This window comes from Apis mellifera, linkage group LG3, assembly GCF_003254395.2.
Source record: "Apis mellifera strain DH4 linkage group LG3, Amel_HAv3.1, whole genome shotgun sequence".
Classification (NCBI taxonomy): domain Eukaryota; kingdom Metazoa; phylum Arthropoda; class Insecta; order Hymenoptera; family Apidae; genus Apis; species Apis mellifera.
This window is the reverse complement of record NC_037640.1, coordinates 3,770,009-3,797,983: the sequence shown is the minus strand read 5'-3', so window position 1 is coordinate 3,797,983 and position 27,975 is coordinate 3,770,009. Positions and strand designations below refer to the sequence as shown.

General features: G+C 28.9%; 1 protein-coding gene across 4 annotated transcripts; it reads left to right on the top strand.

Annotated features, from left to right (window-relative positions):
- The first annotated feature begins 34 nt into the window (after positions 1-34).
- LOC413987 (polypeptide N-acetylgalactosaminyltransferase 5) lies at positions 35-27,563 on the top strand. 4 transcript variants are annotated; one of them, XM_006559762.3, is made up of 8 exons: positions 35-912; positions 20,478-21,311; positions 22,150-22,468; positions 22,960-23,137; positions 24,900-25,080; positions 25,675-25,913; positions 25,996-26,130; positions 26,202-27,563. In XM_006559762.3, exons 2-8 carry the CDS (start codon positions 20,693-20,695, stop codon positions 26,349-26,351), a joined length of 1,821 nt encoding a protein of 606 aa, XP_006559825.1. In that variant the 5' UTR covers positions 35-912; positions 20,478-20,692; the 3' UTR covers positions 26,352-27,563. The 4 variants fall into 4 exon arrangements, with proteins under 4 accessions (XP_006559825.1, XP_006559823.1, XP_397422.1 ...); XM_006559760.3 differs by lacking the exon at positions 24,900-25,080 and adding an exon at positions 23,670-23,850 and having other exon boundaries at positions 45-405; XM_397422.7 differs by lacking the exon at positions 24,900-25,080 and adding an exon at positions 23,670-23,850 and having other exon boundaries at positions 45-912.
- Positions 27,564-27,975: the final 412 nt, after the last annotated feature.

The following is a 27,975-nucleotide window of genomic DNA, read 5'->3' as shown; positions in this document are numbered from 1 at the left end:
TCCAAATAAATTTCATTTTTTCAAAGATTTTATGAACCGAGTTAAAGTTTTCAAAGTAATTCAAGTAATGACCACATGTGGTGCACCGATCGCCATTGCGAATCAATGAGAGCGAGTCGAGCGTTGAATGAAGTGTAGCAAAGTTATTTCGCGTCCGATAAATCTCGACTCAGTCGACGGAGCTCTCGATTGTGCGTACATTGGCAATCGTGGCCACTATCGATATCGGGGCCACGCACTGCCATCAGAGTATAGAAAGTGCTGCTACGGATGTTGAACAGGTGTCCCCACTTCGATACTCTAACCTCGGCGCTGCTTTCAGTGGCTCTGCAGTGTCGGATGTACACGTATGTGCGACGTACGGGATGTGCACCTGGAGGCGTTCTTGTTACTAGGTCATAAGAGGTGCGTATCAATGAAATTCGTGCTAATCAACCGTTGCTCGCAGAAAGTAGACACGTCTACAGTCACGGGAACAGACCGCGTGTGTGACATGGTACGCCGTCGTGTTAAGTGCATTCGACGAGAAGTTTGACCGATTGTCCGCTGCTCGCACCTGGCGTCTCTCGCCAGTCTGATCCATCGTCGTGTGTGCATTCCGCGTCCTGCTTTCCTTTCGTACTCTACACGAACAATCGTGCTTCGCGAACGTTTCGTGTTGACGTGTATAAGATTACAACAATCGCAAAACGTCCGGGTTCACAGTGACATATTGATATCTTGTTACGTGCCGCGATGAATTCCACGTTGCTATTACTGTGGGTCTAATAACAGACTACTGTGGTGTATAGAGCACGAATCCGACGGACATTCATAATTTTATATTGTGCTCAAAACGAAACAACGTCGGGTGAACCAGAGGCTGACCAAACACCGATCGAAAGAACGCGCTCTCGAGCAGGATAAAACTGGGTAATGTCTTTTTAGCTCGTATCACGCGACCGCTACCCGACCATGTGGTGTTCCAACGTAACGGTGCTGCGTGGATAGGTATATACGTAATATTTGTCCTCTGATGTGGACGTGTGTAATTATACTGTTCTTGCAACGATATATATGCACATATATAAATATATATATATATATATTTATATATATATATATATTTATATTTAGTGTAGCATACATTTCCAATTCACTATAGAATTGTAGTGCGCGGATTCCATCCTGTTCTTGCCAGTCCGGTCGTGAAGCGAATAATCTTATTCTACCGGCTATGTCGGTATTCCGTTTAAAGGAATGCGGCACACCTGCTCGTCTTTTACTGTATTTTCAAGGTCTTTCAAATTAAATTTTGTTTTAATCCATTAAAGATTTTTAATTGAATCATTTTTTAATAAATTATTAGACGAGTAGAATCTGAAAGTATAGTTTTTGAATATAGGAAATTTTTAATTCGAATGTTTCTGAAATAATACAATATTTATGAAGTATGAATGGAAATATATATAAAAAATGTATAAAAATAATCATAATTACTGTGTAATTAAAAAATTTAAACATAAAATCCAATTAAAAATAACAAGTATGAATAAATAAGGTTAAATTTGAATTTGGTTTAGATTTCTATTAGGTTAGGTTAACTGAATTTCAAATTAAAGATTGGCTTAAATTGTAGTTAAATTTAAATTTTTCATGAACTCAGATATAATAATTCAAATGTTTTAAATCATTTATAGATTTTGAACAATGAGTTTTATTTTTTTTTTAATTTTATACGAAAAATCATTCGATCTATTATGAACCATTGCGAATAACCTTCATTAACGATAGATAAATAATTCATGAAGACAAACCGGGTTTTTCCATCGAAGAACGTTAAATAAGTAAATGCAACATACCTCGACACTGATTAATAAAACGAGTGAAAGGTGTACCGTGTAAAATTCTTTCTCGTAGGTTGATAAGTGAATTGCCTAGTTCAAAACGGCCTGCTATTCGATCTATAAGGACACGTGTATTCAATTCTGATTCTTGTGTAGTTAGAACAAATGATTTCATTGCGATAATAGACTTGAAAATTTGATCACGGAGAATGCATTAAAATCGCGTTTAATATCCCGAGATATATTTCGGATAATTCCGTTTGCTTGATAATGCCGCGCGATTAGCATATTTGCTTATAGTAACGATTTGTAATACTAATGATAAACAGATATGAACGATTTGCGTTTGGTTAACGTCGATATTATGATGAAATTTCCTGTCAGTATAATATGCGATTTAGAAATTTCGAAAATTATGCATGATACAATTTGAATAAATCCTGATATCTTCATGGGATTAAAACAATATTATTTTCGTAGATTTAGTATTATAATAAAGAAATAATTAAATGAAAGTTATATGTTGTAAATTATATACAAATAAAAAAAAAAGATAATTTAATTATACGAAAAATATTTTTAAGTTAAATTTTTAATTGATAAAATACCGTTTTATACTGATTATGAGAAATGACAATCTAGAAACTATAATCTTCGATAAATTCTAAAAATCTAATAAATCAATAATCAAATATCGATTTTTTTTATTTCTTGATTATAAATAGATTCAAGCAAAGAATAAAATTAATTTTTAGAACTTTAATCGAAACATGAATATTTCATTTCACTTGTTCGAAAGTGGAACGTTTTAATCGATTCAAGATGGCTACACAATTCGTTCTAAAACGATCTTTTTTCTGATTGGAGGATCAAAATATCTATTATTAAATTAATTTATTTTAAATACAGCTTTAACTTAATAAGATTAAATGATTCTAATCAATCATAATAAGATTTCATTGTTAAAGTGCATTTTTTTTTTCTATTTTCTATCTCGCGTTAATTATGCACGAACCGTAAAATTTCAACTAACCTTATATTTTATGCACTATATCCGTTTCGTTTTCAAATTTCATCTACGTAATATGATTCTGTCGGTATTGTAGTTCGTTTTACGTATAGTCACGGGAAAGGATCTTTTAAAACGTTAACGGTCATTATACGTCGCATTTCGTTTAATAAAGGAAAATAAAAAAAGAAAAGAAGAAAATAGAATCACTAAACAACGATTTCGTGAGTGAAATAAACCGTGAACATGACTGCATCGAATAAAAAGTGTAATTTGTTCAAAAGTCTTCCATGTCGTGTACACGCACATACTTTTCGTAAACGATATAAATAAGTAGTGTTTTTCGCACGCATAAGCAGCATTATTTATTGAAATGAATTATTTCACTAAATATTTTTTAGAAATCTGTGTTATACCAGTAATATGTCATAAAATTGACTTATAATTATCTATACGATAATCGAATTCGTATACGGATCGTATCTCTAATTTTTTTTCTTTCGAATATATGGATAATTCGCAATTTGTCGTTATACCATATTTTATGTTTGATACATGAAATTATTATTTAGAAAAAAATTGTATTTTGAAAGTTTTGGAAAGTATTGGATTAAAAATTTAATTTTATTGTGTTAATATGTCAACGAAGATAGGATAATTGTGTAAATGTTCGAACATGTATGTGTATAAACTTGGCATGGATTAATAGGCTTTATGAAACTGAGGTACCTATATTCGTTGCAATTTATCGATACTTGGACGAGAAACCTTTAAAGACAGCTCGTTACGATGTAACGAGAATGGTTCACGACACTCGACCCACACAGTCATGGTTTTCAACAAGTCACGCAGTTCTTTTATGATTGGATTTGTAACACTACGTGCTTGAACATTAGTCTTGCATATATTCGGTATGTTTGATACACTTTAAATAAATCAATAAATTAATTTTTATTATACGATTATCGATACAATCGTTATTACTATATATTTGATAGCTATTTTGAAATACATTTTTTTTCTTTTCTTTTCTTTTTATTTTTTTGTTTAATCGGTATTTAATCGGTCAATATACTAACTTTTGTAGAATTTGTCAAGTTAAAAAAACTATTTTATTGATTAAAATAGTTATTTTGTTTTAGTGATTATGATAAAAGAAAATTCTTTTTAACTACTTTGCAGATATTATATCTATTTAATATATAGAAGTCTATAGAAAGTTTATAAACGACTACTAAAATCAAATACACCGAATATATTCCAAAAATCCAAATTAAAATTATATTTTATTTTAATCTAAACAATTTGTATTATTGTTATTTCTAAATGATTATGAAGAAAAATATAAATTTGTTTTTGCATTAGATATGCGTTATTTTATACTATTTTAGTCTTATAATCTTATATATTTTTTATACTTAGTCTTATTTATATTTAGATTATCATGTTTAACCATGATAATATAAAACATATTCATATACTAAATAATTTTTATTTAATATGTGAATATATTAGTAACTTAATATATTCATGTATTAGATATTTATTAATATATTTGAAACTTATATATTTAAATACTTTTTTTACTTATATAATTTTTTTTTCTAGGTTAAATATATTTTTATAAATGACATAAAGATGTTTAAAAATATAGGATAAATAGATAGTAAACATGTTTTATATATTAAAAATATCTAATAATAATTATGATAGCAGATAAAAAACTTATTGATATATATTCTAATTTTATAAATTGATACGTATAAAGTACATGATAGATAGAGTTTTTAATTTCTTTTATACATATCATTAAATTACAAAATTAATGAAATGTATATAATGCATTATGATATTCAAAAATAGTTTGATTAATACATATTTTTAAATATATTTTTTTTAATATAATTTTTCTAAAATATATATTAATCAACTCATTTCATATTTCCTATATTATTGGTAATTTATTCACCATTACCCAGAAAAGTTAATGCCGGTTTTGTGACCCGTATAAAGTGGTGCATAATAACGGTATTCGTATGATACTGCGATCTTCATTGTACTGCCGGTATTGTATGAGGTTCGCCAACATAATTAGAATTACTTCCGACATTATGGATTTCAAAAAGTGAGATAAAAAGTTGAAAAGAATTGGAATAAAAATAATAATTGAACAATATTTTATTGCAATATTTAAATATATTATGTGATCGGAAATGGCACAAATATCACATATTGTTCTAGATTTCTTTTAATTATCCATTATAATTATCTTAAATATGTATTTCCAATGTCTCGTTACCTCGTATAGATATAGATTAAAACATACTTAGTGATATTTCATAACGATACTTAACGAAGAGCTTGACGCTTATAATATTTTAACCTACTTTCGTCACCTTCGAGTTATTGGTCATTTTCTTTCATCGATAATTCATGCAGGTTATAATGGAAGGGAATAGGGAACGAATGGAATGATATGGCAGGCGCGATTTTCAACGGAAGAATTTCATTCGTGGACCAAACAATGGACGCGAGAACTTGAATCATCGCGCGAGTTAATTACGACAGGAGCGCTTGCATTGCGAATTGCATTGCACCGGAGGATGCCTCGCCATGAATTCTGTCCCGTATATTGGATCAGTCTTGCTTTACGGCTCATTTCGTGGTGCGCAGACCAACGCTAACAACCGGAAATGGACTAGATTCTCTCGTGAAGATAAATTGAACAATCATTGAATAATTTTTCTTCTTTTTTTTTTTTTTTTACTTTATAGTAAAATGATATTTTGTTTGTTCAAGGAGATAGGATTTAAACGCCAATTGAGATGGTTATTTGAATGATGATAATAAATATTGAGAATTTTATGGGAAAAATATTTTCAATTTGTTTGCTGTAAGTATATATTAATAGATTTGTTGAAATTGATTAATTTTCTAATTTTATTTATTTTGTTCTTTTTTTTTCAAAATTAAAAAAATCAAATTCGATAAAACTTTTTCCATGATAATTTTTAATATTATTTATTGAATATAATCAATCAAGGAAATTGATAAATAATATCTGTTGAATTTATCGTGAAATTATTTTCCTAAATAGTTTGTGATAAAATCATCCATTCAATTTTGTATTGTTAGCAAAGCACTCAGTGAAAATTTGATTGAAATTACTTTAGTGGTTTCGATGAAAATGGATCATAAGCTTTCCTATACAAATACCTATTCTCGTAAACACTAATTAGAAATATTCGCTCGAATATTAGTTCATTGTTTCATATAAAACGTCGCTTTCTTAAATAATTTGATTAAAATTTCCACATGATAATATACTTAGTCCTCCACAATTGACTAATTTTATTGTTTCATATTTTTAACATTCTCTTATAATTTTCTTAAAGTTTACATAGAATTTCTATAAAATATTATACGTATTATAATATTATTTTTCAAAATTCAATTTATAAACTCATTCTAATTATTAGTTACTAGTCATAATGAGATTATTTAATATTCTTGTTATAAATTTTATCCATCTTTATTTTCATTAATAAACAATGGATTCAAATTTATCTAAATGATATTAATCTCTCAAATTTCAAAGTTTGTAATATGATAATATACATATCAAATTATTACAACGTAATAAATCACTTTCTTACAATGCAAACTTATCCAAAAGCATCTAATATGTTAATTAGATAAGAAGATAGGAAGACATACATGAGTTTATTTAGATAAAATAAATTTTTAAACAGAAAAAAGCAAATTTAATCTTGTTTAATTCGCGCTTAAGTTTTTATACCAGTATTCATTATTTAAAAAAATATGAAACAATAAATTAGAAATCTTTGTTTAGATTCACCATGATTTCATCTATAAAAAATCGATGCCTTGAAGGGAATGATGGTTTTATTTAAAAAACGTTCACGTGTTATTCTTAATTAGTTTTCTCAATAAAAAAATTTTTTGAAGACATGTTTCCATAAAAAAATATATCTAGAACAGATAGAATGTTAAGTGACAATCAGATTTTTTATGTTTAAACTTTGAAGAATATAACAAAATAATAAAACAATAAAATAATATATTAGATATCGTCACAGTTATTTTTATTTATAATTATTTTATATAGAAGTTTCTGTAATGAAAATTTTCAACACTTTGATTATTTCAATATAACTACTACTTCTTGCATGCAAATATTAAATAGAAGTGCCTAAGATCTATCCTGATAGACGAGGAAAAATATTTATTCAAGATTTATATGTACGATTATGCATATTACATTTGCTAGAACAGGTTTCTAATATTCTTTCTAATTTATCGCCATTTTAATTCATCTTTAAAAATTAAATATTACACATATTTAATTATTTTATCAAACATATATCTTCATATAATTATGAAAAGGAAGGTCACTTGGTTATTATAAAAAACTGGTTTTGTTTCTAAAAAAAAAAAAATATATATCTTAATTAGAGAAAATTGATTAAATTAACTTTCTTTCACATCTATTAAATTATTCCATGACACGAATAAAAATGTATACATACAGGATGTCTTATTCATAGCACAATTTGGGGGATGATCTCTTATTAAAAAAAGTAAGTCGAAAAAAAAGAGAACAAAATTCTTTTATATTTTCTCTTTTAAATCAAAAAAAAAAAATTTATTCTATATTTTTTGTTTATTTTCACACGCAGAATTATTTCATTTGCATAATTCATTTCCAATCGCCATTTAAATTTCATTACTCGAAAATTTAATCTATTCGTAAATCTCTACTTGAAATCTCATATTATTCTTTCCTTCCAAATTACTTCACGAGAATGTACTTCACCCTCTGCCGGTTGTATATGTACGAATAACGGGATATCCCGTATATATTCGCATTTCCATCATTCTATTTCGAAACCGTCTTCACTCGCTCCACTTAACTTCTATCATTTCCACACGTATGTACAATGTAACTTTTTTCACCGGTAGATCCTCCGCTCCATTTCGTTTTCGCAAATTGCACAAAGAAATCGTCGTTCCGGAAGGGGTGAGAAGACGATTGGAAATTCGAAGTTACAGTGAGATCGATGGAGGGAAGTTATAGGATTTCACGTCCTCGACGACGTGAGAAAGTTGAAAAGCGCTTTTATAAAAATCCATAACGCGCGCCCCGCATTTTGTAGCTACGTGTTTCGGGTAAAATTATTGCAAGAAGAAGAAGAAGAAGAACTCTTGCTGTTGTGAGAAGGAAGATTCGATCGAAAAATGGCCATTGAACATCCATCATCCCGCGCGAAAACAGAGAAATGGAAATTGCTTTGTTAAATTCAATTTCTGACGATATTTTTCTTTTGATCTCCCGATGATCGATCTTTGGGGTTAACGTTTGCTTCGATGATGCGATATTGCGATTGGTTGTTGTTCACAGAGTTTTGAAAAAGAGTTTTGCGAGAATAATAACGAACAATCGGATAACAGTTAGTTGTATCGTTAATTTGATTCTTTATAATTGAAATGGATTAATCGTAAAATGTCGCTGGTAATTTTCATTGGTTTAGGAAAATTACTCGTCGGTATTAATAAGTAAATATTATAATATTAATCGTTAAACATCGATGGTTGATTAAATTGTTTGATTATTACTTTCTAATGAAAATTTGGCTGAAATTCTGTTTGATATACGCGAATGTGTATTGTGTGTTAAATGGACACTATTACAGCTGCACTATTACAACAGTCATAAACTATTATAACAATATTTGAGAAATTTCAATAGTTAATTATTAATATAATTGAATAAATAAATAAATCGTTGGCCTAATTGACGATTACATATTTATCTTTATTATTAATCGATTGAATAAAAGTAATAATAATTAAAATATTAATTTTAAGAATAATTATATTCGTTTAACAAATATTTATCACACAAATTTACATTTTTATGAAAATTTTATTAGGAAGATATATTTGGAAATGTAAAGAACGATGCAGAAATATACGATAATTTGAGATTTAAATTTTAGAATTAACGAAGTTTATGATATGCAAGATACAAACTTTACAAGAATGAGAGGAAAAAAAAAAGTTTGGAATTTAAGAATAGAATTTTATCGAAATTAAAAAATACCTAACTATGTTTTTTCGTCGAAATGATAATTCGATTCGAATACATTCGAGTTTCAGATTCGATACTAGAGTTTCGTTTTTATGAAAATGAAAGTTGTATCATTAAATTTTATCTCCAACTACTATTTCGTCATGTTTGATATTCCACTTTCGTATAAATTCAGAAACAGTCTCGACCAGTTTTTCCATGGACGTGAAAACAGCCAACGAACAATTTTTATTAGATTACTCTTGTTATCCGTTCTTCTACGTTCATCATTTCTCTAGTATTAGCGGTATGAAACCTATTAAAACACGAGATCCTATTACAAATGGAATTATATATCCCATTTAAAAATTTGAGTTTTAAATTCATTGTCATTATTATATTTAACATTTGTTTTTATATCTATATTACAGTCGTTAAAAAAATATACGTATATATAAGATGAAAACACTAAAAGATACATCCCATCGAAGAATAAATATAATTTATATGCACATTATTCAAATTTTCATATAAAATTATATTTTTCACGTTAGATGAATTTCCTTGTAAAATAATGTATGTAAGATTTTTATAATTTTATGATAATTTAGATGGAATATACATATTTTTATATTCAAAATAAAAAGGAATAAGAATTATAATAAATTCAGACTGAATTAAAATTTCTCTCTGTCCCTCCGCCAGTGCATTTCTCATAATCAAATATCCCTCATCTCTAAAAACTTTCCATTCTTCGTCATCTCTTTTATCATTCGTTTACACGGAAACGGCTTTCATGAATGAAAAAAAAAATGACAGATAAAAGAGGAAATAAAAATAAAGAATAAAAAATATATACATATATTGTGTAACGTCTCGGGTGCGAGTTATTATATTTATTATTTACTTTTTTCTACTCCATCCATGTTTATATTTTGTTAAACATTACTTATAATATTGTGTTTCCGAGAAATTGGATTGATATTCAAACATGTTTTGGTTCGTCGGAATGTCGAGAGTATCCCCTCTCCGTTCGATAAGCGAAATCGAAGCGCAAAGTGACATTACACGTTTACTCGTCGTGTCGATTAGACGTTCGAAATTTTCTCGAGACGTGCGTTCCATTTAGTGCGTAATATTTTAATATTCTGTTCTTTTACGCGTTTTATTATTATTATTATATTCGCGTTTTTATTTTATTGTTATTTAATTTACTGATATATTTTTATTCGTTATTTTATTATAGAATTTTTAGAATCAGATAATTCTTTGACGATTAAAACATTTTGAATCCATTTCTCGTTCGCAGGATTAACGCATTAAACGCATCATCGGAAGGGCTGTTACACGGACAGCAGAAAACAGGCGAACGCCATTCGAAGATTGCTTTCCATTCACTATCGTGCACACAATTTCGCCCGAACAATCAAGCTAAACGTAAACGATCGAATAATTCACGTTTGTACGATTATTTGTTCCGATTCACAGTGCAATTTAAATCGTTTCTTTTCTTCTCGTCTTTTTCCTTTTCTGACCGCGTTAAATTCAAATTCTCATCTCTTAAATTCTCATTCTCGAAACGAATTATCTACGGACGCGCTATAATCTCAAATTCTCTCTGAGTTTGTTATTAATTGAATAAAAGTTAGAGTAGAGATATTTGAATCCATGTGATCACTCGACCACACGGACGGATGATCCTCGAATGTTAATTCGGCCAGAAATTTACAGAGATGACTTGTGCAGGGGGAAAAAAAGGATCTCTTTCATTCCGTATCCATGGCGAAACCCTTGTCAATCAAAGGATATTTGATTCAAAGCGATGCTTACAATATTGTTGCATCTTGTGAATAGGAAATTTTCGAAATTTCGTTTTGATAATGTTGGCTTTTCACTGTTCAAACAGCACTCTTGCATTCGTGCTACGTGAAAAATATGAAAAATATTTCGTTTTGATAATTATTTGACGAATAGAAATTGAAATTCTTCGAAAAATGGAATGAATTTTGTACCAAAATTTTATTTGTTTAATTTCGCGAATTCTTCATTTTAGATAAATAAAGTTTCATTCCATTAAGATGAATCATCTGGTTTCCGAAAGAATGAACATCGATTATAATTTTAATAGTAATTAAAAAAATTAAAAATTCTATAGGAAGCAGAGTCAATTTGGCTTCTGAATGGCTGTTTGTCTTCGGAGTCAATGATTTATTTGTACGAATAAAATATGTATAAGGAATTGTTTGAAATTCTTTGTTTTGTATCTGAATCATTATTTTCAAAGTTTGAATTGCAATTAAGTATAGAGAACGAGATAATTATTTAAGTGATTAATTATATTTATAAAAAATACTTAATTTAATAATATTATCAATGTATCATCGAATTTTTATTTTTTTTAAAAGCAACGATGTTATCTTCAATATCGTGTTATCATCACTTGCTATATAAAGAAATATGATATTTGATTGCGTTATGATTCCGTGGCAAAAAAAAAAAAAACTCGAGGTCATTGATAAGATCCAATTTTTCTGCCATATAACCTTATTAATCGTTGATTATTATGAAATTTAGAAATTATCTATATTGGAAAATGTTCTCGCGAAGAAGTTTGTTTTGAAAGTATATTTTAAAAATCATTAATTAATTTTTGTAAAACATTTTTCAATAAATGTTCAATAAAATTTTATTTCATAAAAATTTATCGAACATTTATCGATGATAATTAATATTGCCAACATGATCGATAAACGTTTGATCGAAAATTATCTTATTAAAACCAACTCTTTTCGATGATAATCTGTAATAATATAGTTGTAGGCGTTGTATTAAACAAATATTTAAATTGCCGAAAATAGGAATGATATCATATCGATAATATTATTTACTCGTGAATTATCTTTCGATGTTGAGAATTTTAAAAATTTTATATATGATAATAAAAAAAAAGTAATATTTTTTTCAATTAAAATAAATCTTTTATAATTTTTTCACGTATGTATTATTGCATTTGAAACAAATTTCTCAAAATCTCTATTTTTAATTGGCTCGACGTATTATTTGATGAATTTTTATATAAATTTCCGCGTGTAATATTTGCATCAAATAATTCTTATCATCGAAAATATTCCCATTCCCGTCGAATATTATACGATTCTTCCCTTCGTAACGAGTTTCCATAGAATTATTATTATTATTATTTTTTATCATATTCAATAAAATTTATCACGTGTATAATATCTCGCCTCACACTGTATTTTCTATTCATTGAACGTGTACCAGGCAAATATTTAAAATCAATTTCCTCGAAAACAATGCCGCCATATATCGAAATTAGTTTCTGACAGTACAATCATCCGCTTTGACGCTTCTGCGCCTCCATTTATAGGATAAGCCCGCGTATATCGGCAAAGATTGATCGATCAAAACGAAAACGAAAAATAATGTAACAATTTTGCTGATAAAAAAAAAAATTTTCAAACGATCCGGTTTCCCCACGATCCATATGGAAACACGTTTCGAAAGTCTCGTTTCGGATCGGATTGTATTTCCTTCTCGTATCTTTCTCGATAAGAAAGAAAAAGATTAAAAACTCGTAAATCTGGCTGTTTTACGGGTCGACCATAAAGGAACGACGATTAAAAAAGTGTTCGATGGTCTTCTACATTGAGCCGCCATTTTCCCCGCCTAGTTCCAAAAGTTTCTTTCACTTATTTCTTTCCATTCTATTCTTGGTTGTCTTAAAAAGTTCCTTTAAGCTATTGATTATAGCTTAGACAATGGATTAATAGATTAACAGAGAGTGGTTCAAATAAGTGGTTCCATATCCTCCAAAAATATGTAACCCATCGTCCAGTGTATCTCGTTCGCATTAGTTCTTGTAGAATCGTACGATTCGCGAAGAAAAGGTTGAGCAACGACACGGTTCTTTTCCGTATCTTATTTGCACAAGTGCATTGCGCCTCGCCATTATTATTCCGCTAATTTGCCTTCGTAAATGGCCGTTGTTCCAGCGTTTCCCCCTTGCGAAACACGATGCCTTTTAAGAGATATTCGGCATTTCATCCTCAATGCAGTGATTTCAATTTTATAATTAACCAATCCTGTCGCAACGTCCGATTGCACGTAATGTGTACGATTAGAAATTTCGAAGGGATGATTTAGAATTCGAGAGGATGGGAGAAAGAGTTCTTCTAAATTTCTCTGGAAAGAGAAATTTTTATTTCATAAAATTGAATCAAAAATTGATCATATTTGCGTCAATTTGCGAGATAATATATCAAGTATTTATTTAGTATATTATTAATGTTTGTATTTATCGTATCGGATTTTGGAGAAAATTAAATATTTATATGATAGATATTTAATTTATATTAAGTAATAATAATTGTGTATTATTTTAATTATTACTTGTTATTAACTTCCATCCATCGAATACACAGTATGTATCATTCTTCTTATTCAGTTTCTCCTTATATTTTCAGAATCAATTATAATTAATGAGAAGATTGGTCACTTAACACTGCATTGAATTGCAAACAGGATTTTCAAACGATTCGATAAATTTGCATTTTCTTTCTGTAAGAAGTTACAAGATTATCAATTGTAATTTGTTGGGTAACCGTTTAGAGATGTTGCCAGAGCTTATTATAAATTTTGGCATAGTTTATTGTTAAGTATTCTGATAAATTATGCAATCAGAGGTAGTTACAATCTTAAAGACATTTAGAGATAATTCGATTTTGCATTTTCTGGAAGAATTTATGGAATATTATATATATATATTATGTATAAAATTATTAATTAACTCTGTTAAATAACAGAGATAAAGGGGAATTAATTAGATGTGAAAATAAATTGAAAATGTATGTATAATAATATATTCAAATATTTATTTAAAAAAACAGACGGATAGAAAAGATCAAATGTCATCGTATGAAATCCAAAAATAGTTTTATCCGTTATTAATATTGAATGTTAGTTGAGATAGTCCAATCTATAAATGTTACGATCGAAGATATATGAATTCTGAAATGAATTCTTGTAGCTTGAACAACTTGATAAACTTCTATATATAATAAAAAGATATTACAGAATCAGTTCATTATAATTTATTGGATAACTATTTCGAGATTTAACGATCTTACATCTGGGTTATGAGAATTTTAATTTGTCGTTGAAGACGATAAAATTTGTAGTCTGATTCGATCATTATGCATACATAATATGTGTAAAAATGTTTTGAATATCTCGATAAATTTGTATCTCTTGCAAAGTGTTTTTCCACGAATGATTACTTCATTATAGAAAGATAAAAAAATAAGTAAAGATTGTGAGAATTATATAATGAAATTTAAGAATCATATGCAATTAAATGACGAGGAAAATTGAACAGTTTTAATATATTTTTAAATTTTTAGGGAAAATTTAAATCGCGACTCGAAAAGGATTTCTAGTGTGTTTTCGATGAAACGATATGATTCTTTGCCAGACATTGTTGATCGTACGATTTATCCACTTGGATAATCGTTCCTTGATAGCGAGAATATTGCGAAATGATGTTAAATCGCAAGAATTTCTATGCAAATTGAGAATTCTATTTTTATAGTTTGGTGAATAGATAAGTTTATCGCTACGGGTTTTGTTTCAGTTTGAAAGCGATTCTTGAATATTTCAATAACTTTGCATTCCGTTGTTGTTCTTGAATTTGCAATTTTAATTTCTTGAGCAATCTTTTTATCATTTAAAGATGGTACGAAAAGATGAGCCGAGATCCTGAGAATTGTAAGGTGTAAAATAAATAAGCTCATTATTATTCTGATTCTGTTAAATTAAAGATAATTTGCGGGTTTACGAAAATTTAAGAATATTTCAGAAAAATTAAGAAGTGGAGGAATGTAATTAATTTGCTTCGTTGACAGAGATGTTGCAGAACACCTGCGGCTACGAATTCGTAATTAATGACGAAATATGCTAGCAACTTGAAATTGTTCGTTTTAACGAAAACTTCAAACTTCAAACTTAATTGTTTGTTGTATTTTTGGTCATTAAAATTTAGAGCAATTTTAAAAAAAACAACAAAATTATTTATTTAACTTAGAAAAGATTTATCATTAGATATCAATTAATTTTATAATTTTGCTTTATATTTTTTTCTATCTTTATCTTTAATCAAATAGGAATTTTTATATAAATTTAATCATAGATATCAATCGCGTTATGTTAAAATTATCAATAAAAGTTTGTAATTAATTTCCATAATGAATTTAAACATCATGAAAATTAATTAAAAATTTATAATAATTTTAGAAAAGAAGAGTTAGCAATTAATAATAGGTTAGATTGCTATTTATATTGCATAAGCTTTTACATATTTATAGAAATTTTATTTGTCGTAAGATTAATTGAAATTATCAAAAGATTGACGTGTTTATAACTCCTTAAAGAATTATATACCTTTGGAATAATTAATCAGAAAGATAATTATAAAATTATAGATTTTAATAAATCGCGTAGAGATAAGAAGATTGAAAACGTTAAATATTAAAGTCACTTAATAACGTAAGTTTGTAAAAAAAGAGAAATCCATAATTTCATAAAACTCGTCAATTCGTTAATGTTACAAATCAATAAATTGTGCTATAACTCATTAATGCAATGATGAACAATGCGTGTTCAAAGCCTCGTATTATATTTGAAACCTTTACTTCTCATCTTTCGGGAAGAAACTTTGGCAAATCCTCGAATACCACAATTTCATTTCCCTCCGACAATGTCAATTAAAATAAAGTCCTTTCCGATTCCTCTCCGCGAAGAAACCTTTCACGGATTTCCACGGAAAATCAAACAAAATCCCCGTTTCCGGGGAAGCCGATGCAAAGCATAAAGTATCGCCGCGAATTCCCTACTGGAGCTCGACTCCACGATATTTTGTTTAACATCTCTCCCCATCCATGGGGTCGAAGTTCGTCCGGCTGCTTATTGCCTCGCGGACTTGACTGCAGCCTCGAGCGCTCATCAAACTTCGTGCATCCAATCGGGGATGGATGCCGGTGGTGGTTGTTGCGCGAAACTTGACTTTCTGCATGCTGAACGATTGAAATAGATGCTCAATATGTTATTAATATTTCACCCACCAATTTTAATCTTCGAACGAATTTTTTCCGCGATCGAGGAGAGAATGGAATTTTAAATTAAGCGGAGGGATGAGAAATTATAATGAGATCTTTAAAAATTGATGAGCAGAGAAAAAACATGATGAATATAAATAGTTTTATTGATTTTTTTTTTTTTTTCTTTATTTCGTGATATTTCGTGGAACAAAAAATATATAATGAAAATCCAGACCGATTTTTCATTAAAATATACGAGTATAATGATTGTATCTTTCTTAATTCTTTGGCTATTGCTCCTAAAGAAAAATAGGTGAATATACAAATCTTAAAAACAAAGGAATTAATGAGAATTAATAGTTTTAAAATAGTTGAATGAGTTTCGTAATAAGATTATTTAACATTAATATTCTTATTGCAAGCTTATTAAAAGCTATAAAAAATTATTTTATGAATATTATGAAAATATTATTATTATATAGACAATAAAAATGAAAAAAAATCAGGTTTTCATATAAATTTATTTAATACTTGTAGATCTCAAACGATTCAATTTTTCGGTCATTATTTAAATTAAATAATCTTTTAAAGAAAATGATCATCAAGGATATATATCAAGAACATCTCTTAAATCTTCGAAAATTCTCACTCATGATTCATACTTTCTCATTCATACATTCTCACAATTACTTCACATATACACACACACGCAATTATTTCGAGAGAAAAAGAAAAAAAAATAACAGTCTCACATGGCAATCTCATGTATTCTCTTTGTGGGAGGCAATTATCAACTTCTGTTAATATATATACCGCGACACAGGTTTCATATCGCGATGAAAGTGAATGATTTAGCCGAGATCCTAATTAATTAATATCACCAGATCTACTCCAGCCCGCTCACCGTTCTCCCATGAATGTTCTCATTAGACTAACTCTCATGAACACAAACACTCGTGTGCTTAAGTATCCAGTGATTCGTTTGTTTCCACAAATTTCCACAGAACATTTGCAACCTGCCACGATCGCTCGATCATTATTACGATCGCGGCAACGACCGCGTGCACGCTCCTACTCTCTAGATCTCACCGAAGGTAAGTAGTCTTAAGCAGCTTATGAACTGTATAAGTAATAGACATGGTCGTGCTCTCCTTCCGCTCTTCTTACTTCTTTATCTTGACTTTCAGCTACTTTTGAGAACAAGAAAATTATTTAGAATCGAAGCAAAACGGTAGAAATTTTTGGCGAGACGAACAAATTCTGGAATTTCGAAAGTGGATGTCAAGAGATGGCGCTACGAGCGTGATCGACATTGTTCTTTAGCAACACTTGATTCGTTTCTGTTTTTGAATAAAGAAATTATTAGTTTCTTTTTAAATTTGTTGGTATTTATATCGATTTGTGTTAATAAAACAATGGAAGAATGGATAACAAATGAAGAAAATGGAATAAAGAATAAGAAGAATTGGAAAAGTGATATTCGTAATGAAAAAAAGATTTAGTTTTTTTTAGGTTACGAAGTTTGATATATCTTGTGGTTTGTGAAAAAGTGTTAGAATAGTGAAGAAATGAAACATTCTTTTTATTTTTTTCAATGTGAATAATGTGAATTTGAAAATCGAAAAAAAAGAATTGAATTTTTTTCATTTTGCTTTTGCAAATAAATTATACAGTCAGTCGCAGAAATATTCGTATCCTTATCATTACAAAAAAATCTTATTTAGAAATTCTGATTTTATTGAAAACTTTAAAGTTTAAAATTATAAATTTTAATAAAAAAACAGAATCAATTTATATTATTTATTATTATATCTTTCCTTATTTATCTATAGAAAAATCATAAATCAAGAAATAAAAACTTTAGATCGATGCCATGGGATTTTTCTAAGATTTTAATTAAAAATCGAATATAATAGTATTTCTATTGAAAAAAATTTGATTACGTCAATTTTATTACAAATTTACTTTAATTATTTCTTTCCAATTAACACTCTTCTTCTGAATCTTTTTATTCTGCTTTATAACTTGGAAACAGAATTTTTCCCTGTTACCAAGATCAGGAACAAAGATAAAACACATGCAACTTGGTAAACATGATTTATATAAATTAATAATAATACATTTTTTATAACAATGTTATATTTAAATTGCACATATACGCATTACTTTCGAATAATTAATTGTATTTCTATAAGATTTAGAAATGAGTTTCTATAAATTAAATCTATGAATTAGATCGTTTTTCAGAATTTTTCTAACGAAAAAATTAGTATTTAATATAAATCATAAATTTTAATCAATATCTATAATTAATTTGCTAAAATGTAATAGTAACGCTAATTAAATTATATATAATAACTACGTAATTTAACCTAACCTAGAAAAATAATATACTTAATTCCACAAAATAATAACATAATTAAGACTTTAAAAAAGGCCTTATCGAAATTAAAAGATTTTATTTGTAAAATCTTTTTTTATTTGCTAGATTTCTCTATCATCATTGAAAAAAATTTCAATTTTTATATTTTATCCTCTTTTCCACTTGCAGAGCCATAAAGAAAAAAGTTGGCCAGCCGGTAAAATAGCCTCCCGTCAATCAAAAACATACGAAATATGGCACAAAACTGTCTTTGTTCTACGCACTCGAAATCGTGCTTCGACCAGGACGAATCCGTAGCTTTTTCTGCCCATTCATCCGGTGTAATATTCACGGTGCAACGGCGAGAATACTCGCACGAATCATGCATAAACGCAAGAATGCGCTCACTGTGCGCTAGTTATCGGAGAATTTTGTTCTTTCTTTTGCTTTATTTTTTCCTTCTGATATATATATACAGATATTCTTTGAATAATACGATATTTGAGCTTCTATATAGAAAACTTTTTTTAAAAATTCTGGTATAATTAAACAGAATAGTGAAAACAATCAGGTAATTTTGTATTTTGGTTTTTTAATTTTATAAAATTTTTAATAATGAAAATTTTTAATAATCGTAGGATAACACAAAAAAAATTAAAATTATATTGTTTCAATTTTATAAAAATTTGAATGATAAAGTAAAAGATTCTGATAATTGTAGAATAATTCTAATCTTGAATTTAATGGAAAAATCATCTCGTGATGATATAATATTATTTATTTAAATAATAGGATGAAAAATTGTATGTAAGTAATACTGAAATGAATAAAACGTAATAATTCTAGGATAATATTACAGTGAAAAGTTACAATAAGTACTGAATAACACGAAACTTGAGTTGCAAGGAAGATAAAATAGCATCATAAGAAATTGCGACGAACTTTGAAGCAACATTTGAATCAAAATCTTTCGTATAAAAAAAAAATTAAAGCGACGATCGAACAACATACGATACAATTGCACCATATTGCACAATGAAGTTTAATAAAAATATCTTTAAAATAATTCAATTTATAATACTTAACAAATACATCGAAAAAAAATATTTTCAATTCCAATTAAATATATTACATAATATCCGTGTGTACAAGCCAAGAAACGAATGGAAACGAATCGATAATGGTAAACAGTCTCCATATATTATGCATCTGATAAAATAAACGGTCTCGCGTGACTTCCGGCTCGATTGTACTGTACAAGAGCTCTTATACAAGTAGAAACAACGTTTAGACTGACTTACAGAATGGCTGAAAACAAATAGATATGCGGCAAACCAAATTATTTACGTAATATGTTGAAATATTTATCGAGAAAAGACTACGTATGCAGAGTTAAGAATATATTTCGCCCATTTTGCCGCAAAACCGATGATGATACCGTTTGAGGATGAATTTCAAGCTCGTTTAAGAGGGTTGAGCTTGCTGGAAGGATTAGTCTCGCGAGGGTCGAAGTTTGTTTGGGTTTGGCGGCTTGTACAAAAGGGAAGGAGGTGGTAAAGGAGTTGTTGCATTGTATCGTGAGATTCCGATACGTCGATACAGATGTTTTGGTTCGTGCAAGACAACCAACTATGATCAAAGGATTAAGCGAGGAAATTATATCGAAAGTGAATTTGTTGTCAGCTTAAACGAATCATTGGTTTGAATGGAGATTTTTTAAAATTAGTATAGCGATATTTATGAAAATTATTGCACGATGAAATTCACTAATGTTGTTTAAGACGATTGAATTAAATAAAATTTAAAAAAGGTAAGGATCATGGATTTAAGAAATTTAGGAAATTCGATAGAATCCTAAACTTTTAAATATATCAACAGTATGTCACTCTGAAATTGTGGAAATTTGAAGATCAGTATTATATAATAGCATTTATCAAAAATCTGAGGAAAAATTCTCTCTTATAATTCTAATTAAGAAACCCAAAAATATTCTCAATTATAATATTCATCCATAGATCAATGCTTTAATTGCACGCCTTAAAATAATTCTAATTCCTCATTTTTTTTTTATTTACAGATCACGGAAGTCTCGGTCGACGTAGTCATGTAAATTCAGTGGTCCACAAGAGCACAGTGGCGGCTGATCTCCTCTTCAGACTCGGGTAGCCGAACGGTTAGTTAAACGGCCGGGTCCCAGAATACGGCCTGGTCTAACAGGAAGCTCGTCGCGCCTCCAACCGCGAAGGATCGGGTGATGAGCTCAGGATACCAGGCGACCGGCCCCATCACAACATGTTCCGTTCCAAGATTCGCATTCACACGTGTCAAGTGATACTGCTCACGTCCCTGGTATGGTTCCTGGTGGACGTGATGGTGCTGATGCTCTATTCGGATTGCATCGGAGGATCCGGATGGGGTTGCACGGAGAACGGGAAGCAGCAACAATCTCTCACCGAGGAAAGTTTGCCCCATTCGAAGATTGATTTAAAAGAAGAGGAACAGATCCAGCCGGTTGGCCAGCAGAGTAGTAAGAAACGGTACAAACAACCGGAACTGCATTTGTGGAGGCCAGCTAGGGTAGTTAGGGATAACAAAGGGATACCCGGCGAGATGGGCGCGGCGGTGCACATCTCGCCGGAAGATGAAGCAAGGCAGCAGGAGCTCTTTAAATTGAATCAGTTCAATTTGATGGCGAGCGACATGATATCGTTGAATCGGTCCCTCAAGGACATAAGGTTGGACGGATGCAAGACGAAGAAGTACAGCAAGTACCTGCCGGATACTAGTATCGTGATAGTATTCCACAACGAAGCGTGGAGCACCCTGTTGAGGACCGTTTGGTCTGTCATTAATCGGTCTCCGCGCACGTTGCTCAAGGAGATCATATTGGTAGATGATAAGAGCGAGCAAGGTGAGCATGAGAATGATTTCGCGATAAAGGAACTGGATTGACATGACTTGGAGGGCTTTTTGTTTGAATAGATAGGGTGTGGTTTTGATCGAGTTCATGTTGCAATGTTAAATGCTTCTCTAAATATATGGGCACGGAAATGTACTGTGAATTGTTTATTTAATACATAGTATGGTAGGATTGTAATTTTATAAAAATATTCACCACGTCATTTTTCAATAATAGTATTTAATAATATAATAAGCTTTCATTACAATTGATAATTGGAATATTTATTTATCTATCTATTATCGAATTTTTAAATCAAAATTCATACATATGACGTTGGTAGTAAATACATATTGAAAATAATTTTTAAATATAAAATATAAAACTATTTAAAGATCTAGCACAAAACAAATTATTCTGTTTTATACAATAATTGCTCAAAATCTGACTCAATAATTCCTTGAGCATTTTTTTTAATAGATTATAATTTTCACATTTTTCTATTTACAGTTTTTTTCAATCAATTTAGAGAAATCTCATTAGATATTTTTAGGACACATTTGATTCATCCAAAAGCTTGAATGATCGTGCACTTTTCTTTCAAACATTTCCAAATATCAAAATCTTATAGTCATTCTTAATAAATATTCAAATCAAAGTTTCTTTTCTTATTGTAAAAGTAATAGGAAAACGTAGAATTCTATGCACCTTTTATCAAGTCAACCAGTTCCAATTGCGACAATAATGTTTTATTATTCAGTGAATTCAATCGAAAAACTATTGGCAATGTGGTCAACGTCACTTTCACTTCTCCACGCCTTTTTGCTCACACAATGCACTCGATCCGCAGATCACTTGAAGCAAGACCTAGAGGACTATGTAAAAACGTTACCAGTCCCTACATATGTATACCGTACTGAGAAGAGATCGGGTCTAATCAGAGCCAGACTGCTTGGGGCGAAACATGTGAAGGGGCAAGTTATAACGTTTTTGGACGCTCATTGCGAATGCACAGAGGGTTGGCTGGAACCTTTGTTGTCTAGAATCGCTGAAGACAGAACCACTGTTGTCTGTCCCATCATTGATGTGATTAGCGATGATACTTTCGAGTACATTCCAGCCAGCGATATGACGTGGGGTGGTTTCAATTGGAAACTGAATTTTAGATGGTAAGAATTAGTGAATTGATTCTTTAAGAGATTATATCTTTTGAGGTTTAATATGTAAAACAATCTTTTGCATTATAATTTAATTCATCAATAAATTATTGATTATAAAAAGACAATTAAATTATGAATAGAAGAGTAAAATAATTAAAGCAAAATATTAAATACATAAATATGAAATATTTTTTAATTTTTTATATGCTATTATTTATTATTATCACTGCATAATATTATTTTCCTAATTTTTTAAAAAAATAATTAATTTATTTTCAGAAATGCATATGATCTGTCTACTACTTTTGAATGGAATAATCTATTATGCATCAATGTTATCAACATCAATATTTTATAAAGTTTACACAATTGAAATATTTGTAATACTATGATTTTTTTTTCTTTTCATTGAAATTTTATTATGTATTGAATTTCTGTAATGATTATTGTATTTATTGTATTTATTGAATTATTAATATGAAGTTTTATAAACTTTCAAGGTATAGAGTGGCGCAAAGAGAAATGGACAGAAGATTAGGAGATAGGACAGCTCCTCTAAGAACACCAACAATGGCCGGCGGATTATTTTCTATTGACAAAGAGTATTTTTATGAATTGGGAGCGTACGACGAGGGCATGGATATTTGGGGCGGTGAAAACCTCGAAATGAGCTTCCGGGTGAGTATTGATCGATGACAGTATTTACTTTATGCGGTCAATCTATTTAAATGAAAATGAAGTTAGGAAACGCGGTCAAGTAAAAAAAAGTATTGAACATGAAATATTTATACATATTCAATTTTTTTTTTAATACAGATTACACTGACTGAAAGTTTTCCAGGTGATTTGGAAATATTTATTATTTCAATAATAAAAACAAAGATATTTGTGTATAAATTTTTTTTATTTGCTTTTATAATTAATTTTTTTTTTTCTCCAATGCTGTTAGTTCCATAAAAAAAAACTTTTCCTATATTTATGTAGTTGTTTGAAATTCTCTCTATGTATTTAATTCTCTAATGGTAAAACTCAATTTGATTATTAATACTAGAATTTTAAAAATCAAATATTCAAAGATTTTGATTCTAGTATTAATCATATGTTTGTTTTTAATTATTGTGAAATATTTTAAATTTATAATTCCAAAATATAGAGGGTTTAGATAATGGTTATTGTAATCTTCGTTTGTGAAGTCATAAGTACCTTGTAGGTATGGCAATGCGGTGGGACGTTAGAAATCAGTCCATGTTCTCATGTTGGACATGTGTTCCGAGACAAGAGTCCGTATACATTCCCTGGTGGTGTCAGCAAAGTAGTTCTACACAATGCGGCTAGGGTGGCCGAAGTCTGGATGGATGAGTGGAGAGATTTTTACTATGCCATGAATCCAGGTTAGATAACAGCGTGTATCATTTTTTTGTATACTTTTTCTTAATTATCAATCAATTAATAGATAACATCAAATAATAATGCTAATTACTCAATAGTCAATCTTCACAGTATTTAAGTTTTGTTGTAGAAAAGTGTGCATTTTTTTGTTTTTTTTTTTTTTGTTAATTTTTTAAACGAAAAAATATAATTATTTTAAGAGATTTTAAATAGAAAAGATAAAGAATAATTATAAGTTTGATATTTACTATTATAGTAAACTTAATGTGAAATTATTTACATTGTTAGTATGTATAATTTAATTCAAAAATAAGACTAATATAAATATCTTAACGGGTATCTGATACGACAATGCTAATATTATAAATATAAAAATATTATACACAGCACACTTTTTTTTTTATTTAGTTTTAAATGAAAAAATTGTTCGAATATTAATTTAAAATAAATATTCTTATTTATTTAGTTAGTAGCATCGCGTAACAATTTATGTGTTTGAAATTAACCCATAGCTATATGTAGTTTATTTATATTTGACTTTTTAAAATTAATCTTAAGCGTGTTTATTAGTATAATAATTAACCAAATTTTCTTTTTTACATTTACATCATCAAATTTTACATTAACATGTCTATGTACATGTCTATATCTATGTATGTAAATGTATCGTAATTACTATTAATATTATGTATATTTATCTAAATTTTTTCTTCTTGTATGTATGTATGTGAAACAGAGAGAGAAAGGGAGAGAGAGATATTGATATTTTAGTTATATTTAGCCATGAAATTTGATTTGCAGGAATACAATTGATTTCTTTGCATTTCAATATACTTTGGTATAGTCTTAACCACTCATCCATCCAGCCGACTAACAAAATGAATTTGCTTGCTTCTTTGTTGATACATTTTACGATAATTATAGGTACCAAGAGAGAAGAACGAGCGCCCATCTGATCAAACTTCAAATATAGTAGCTCTTTTTGTTTTTTTTTTTGTTATAAACTACTTATTTGTAATTGCTAACATACTAACAGAATTAAGTTGGTTAGATATGGATGTGTGGTGGGACATTGGAAATCGCAACGTGCTCGCACGTCGGTCATGTATTCCGTAAGTCAACACCATATACATTCCCTGGTGGTACCAGCAAGATAGTGAACCACAACAATGCGCGACTCGCAGAGGTCTGGTTGGACCAATGGAAGTACTTCTATTACAACATTAATCCAGGTAGCACTAACACCAGCATTTCTGGAAAGAGAATATAGACTGCAATATCGCTAAATTCTTAAATACTTCTTTATGTATTTCCTGTTTGGTTTATTTTATCTTATCTCGCATGTTCTTTTTTTATCGGATAATTGGTACGCTTTTATAAGTTGCATTTAACTCTAGCTTAACAGCAGTTAATCACCAGCTATATGCGCATATATCAGATACCCGTTAATATTAGGAAACTAATAGATAAGTTTTCTTTCTTTTTTTTTTTCTTTTTTAAAGCAAAGTCTCAAGAAAAAAGGTTAATAAAAAAAAATAAATAAAAAATATAATGAAAATATACTTTCAATTTAAATTTTATTGTATTTTGAACAAGATTTCCTTCTTCAAAATTATTATAAATTAATATATTATGAAAGATTGATGTATAATAGCACAATTATTTTCAACAGCAAGCATATAGCATTAGTACACCACACATAGCAATGTCTTTACTTTAGCACAAACTTTTGACACTCTTCTTTCAGAGAATATATAATCACATTAATGCATTTTAAAAACTAATTATACTAATCAAGATTATTTATTTTATTATTTTATTTATAGGAGCTCGAAATGTAGCTGTTGGAGATGTATCTGAAAGAATTAAGTTAAGAGAACGTCTTAAATGTAAAAGCTTTAGATGGTACTTGGAAAATATTTATCCTGAATCTCCAATGCCACTGGATTATTATTATTTGGGTGATGTACAAAATGTTGACACACAAACTTGTTTGGATACAATGGGTAGAAGAACAGGTGAAAATGTTGGAATTAGTTATTGTCATGGATTAGGTGGTAATCAAGTTAGTGTACTTAAATTATTCTTAATTTTCATTAAATATTAAATTCTTTAATTAATAAAATATAATTTTTTATTTCAATTAGGTGTTTGCTTATACTAAACGACAGCAAATTATGTCTGATGATATGTGCCTTGATGCAGCTAGTCCCCAAGGTCCTGTCAAAATAGTACGATGTCATGGTATGGGTGGAAATCAAGCATGGGTTTATAATGAAGAGGTATAACATAAATAATTTTCATAAAGTAATAGTATAAAAATAATAGTAATAAAATATATATTTATTTATAGACGAAAATGATTAAACACACTAATATAGGACACTGTTTATCGAAGCCTCGTTCGAACGATGCAATGCAACCTGTTTTAGCACCTTGTGATCCGCATAACATTGGTCAAAAATGGACCATGCGTAGTAAATTCAAATGGCAAGCCAGCTAATATGAGGTGTTTCTAAGTGCAACATTTATATGTAATACTTGTTGATCTATTTAATATTAATTCAAGAACTGATATTCAAGAAACTTCCGTATTTTGAGGAACCAAGGAAAAGACTAGTATTATACTCCGTAAACAATACAGTATCATGTTTTGTCGACTTATAAATATCAGCGGAGTTAATAGTGATTGTAAACGAAAAACTGAGAGATTGAAGTTAATGCTTTTTAGTTACATAGGATTTATTTACTGTTACTAGCAGTATTGTGTATTTACTGCCATTTTTCATGGTATGCCTTGATTAATAATGCACAAGTGTTAAAAGAAAAAAACTATTCCAATTGTGCGTGCGTACAAGTGATACGAAAAGAGACGTATATGAACATTCTTTTTTTATTTTTTTTTTAAAGTAAACAGTAAAGAGGAAAGCATATCAGACCACTGTTATAAATAAATAATTGTTAATACAAAAAAAAGAGACATATTTGATAATATGGGATGAGTGCAATGCTGGATGACTGGAAGATATATCAGTGCATTGAAACACAGATATATTAATGATATAAATGTAATACATTACCATAGAGAGTGAATGTTGAATTGCAAGTGGTATTATTGTGACATTATCGATTACGATTTAGAACTTGTATTGTACAATTTTTGTAGCAATTAGGGAAGAGCACTGAATCTTTTTATACTGATATTTCTAACAGTTCCTTGTTGCATCTCGTTCATATGATTTAGTTGTTATTTTCTTTTTATTCGTTTAAATGGATGAATGTACTTATACCTGGATTCGCCATAGCAATATGAGATTAACAAAATATCGTTTAAGCATATAAGAAAACTATCGACTGTTATTCACTGTACTGTTATATTTTAAATATTTTCTTAAATTCAAGACAAAAAATGTCTTCCGTATTTTCTTAACAAAAAAAAAAGCTAAAAGATATTTTTATGATATTCCTAGTATCTTATATAGTTATAATTCTTCATAGATTCAGGCCCTTTTTGCTTTTTACACATTTGAAGCGTGTCGAAAATATAGAGTGCAATATCCTTGTTAAATAAGAAACTATGGAAACAACTTCCTAATGTAACTAATGTAAAAATAATTATATAATGTAATAATTGTTATCAGATTCTGGCGCCCTTCCCTTACATCATTATAAATTAAGATTAAATATCTTTCATATTTCAAAAAAAAAAAAAAAAGATGAAAATAGTCAACAAAATAAAATAACATTTCTGAAAAATAATAACTAATAGTTATACTTTCTCAAACTTGAGAAAAAATTAACTAATCCTGTAACTTTAAATGAGAAAACATTAAACTACATTTATAATATTTAAAATATATATGACACTAAGAAATTTTCAATTTAGGAACTTTAATATCAAAGAATATACTCAATTTTATGTTATATGAAAGAATGGTGATGGTGCAACAAATTATCGTTTACAGCTTAATTATATATTTAATTATTTGTACAAGACAATAGTATTTATTTTTGTATAGGAGTTGATTTTTATTAAATCAATATATTATTTGAATATGTGTTTAATTATATTAGCAGAATTTGTAGATAATTTGTTAGTTATTTGAATTGATAAAGTTTAGTTAAAT

Bases quoted from the DNA above. Each gene is read 5' to 3' on its own strand.
- LOC413987 (XM_006559762.3), top strand. From the start codon at position 20,693: ATGTTCCGTTCCAAGATTCGCATTCACACGTGTCAAGTGATACTGCTC. The intron at 22,469-22,959 runs GTAAGAATTAGT...TAAACTTTCAAG, and splicing joins TGGAAACTGAATTTTAGATG to GTATAGAGTGGCGCAAAGAG. The intron at 23,138-24,899 runs GTGAGTATTGAT...TAAGTTGGTTAG, and splicing joins ACCTCGAAATGAGCTTCCGG to ATATGGATGTGTGGTGGGAC.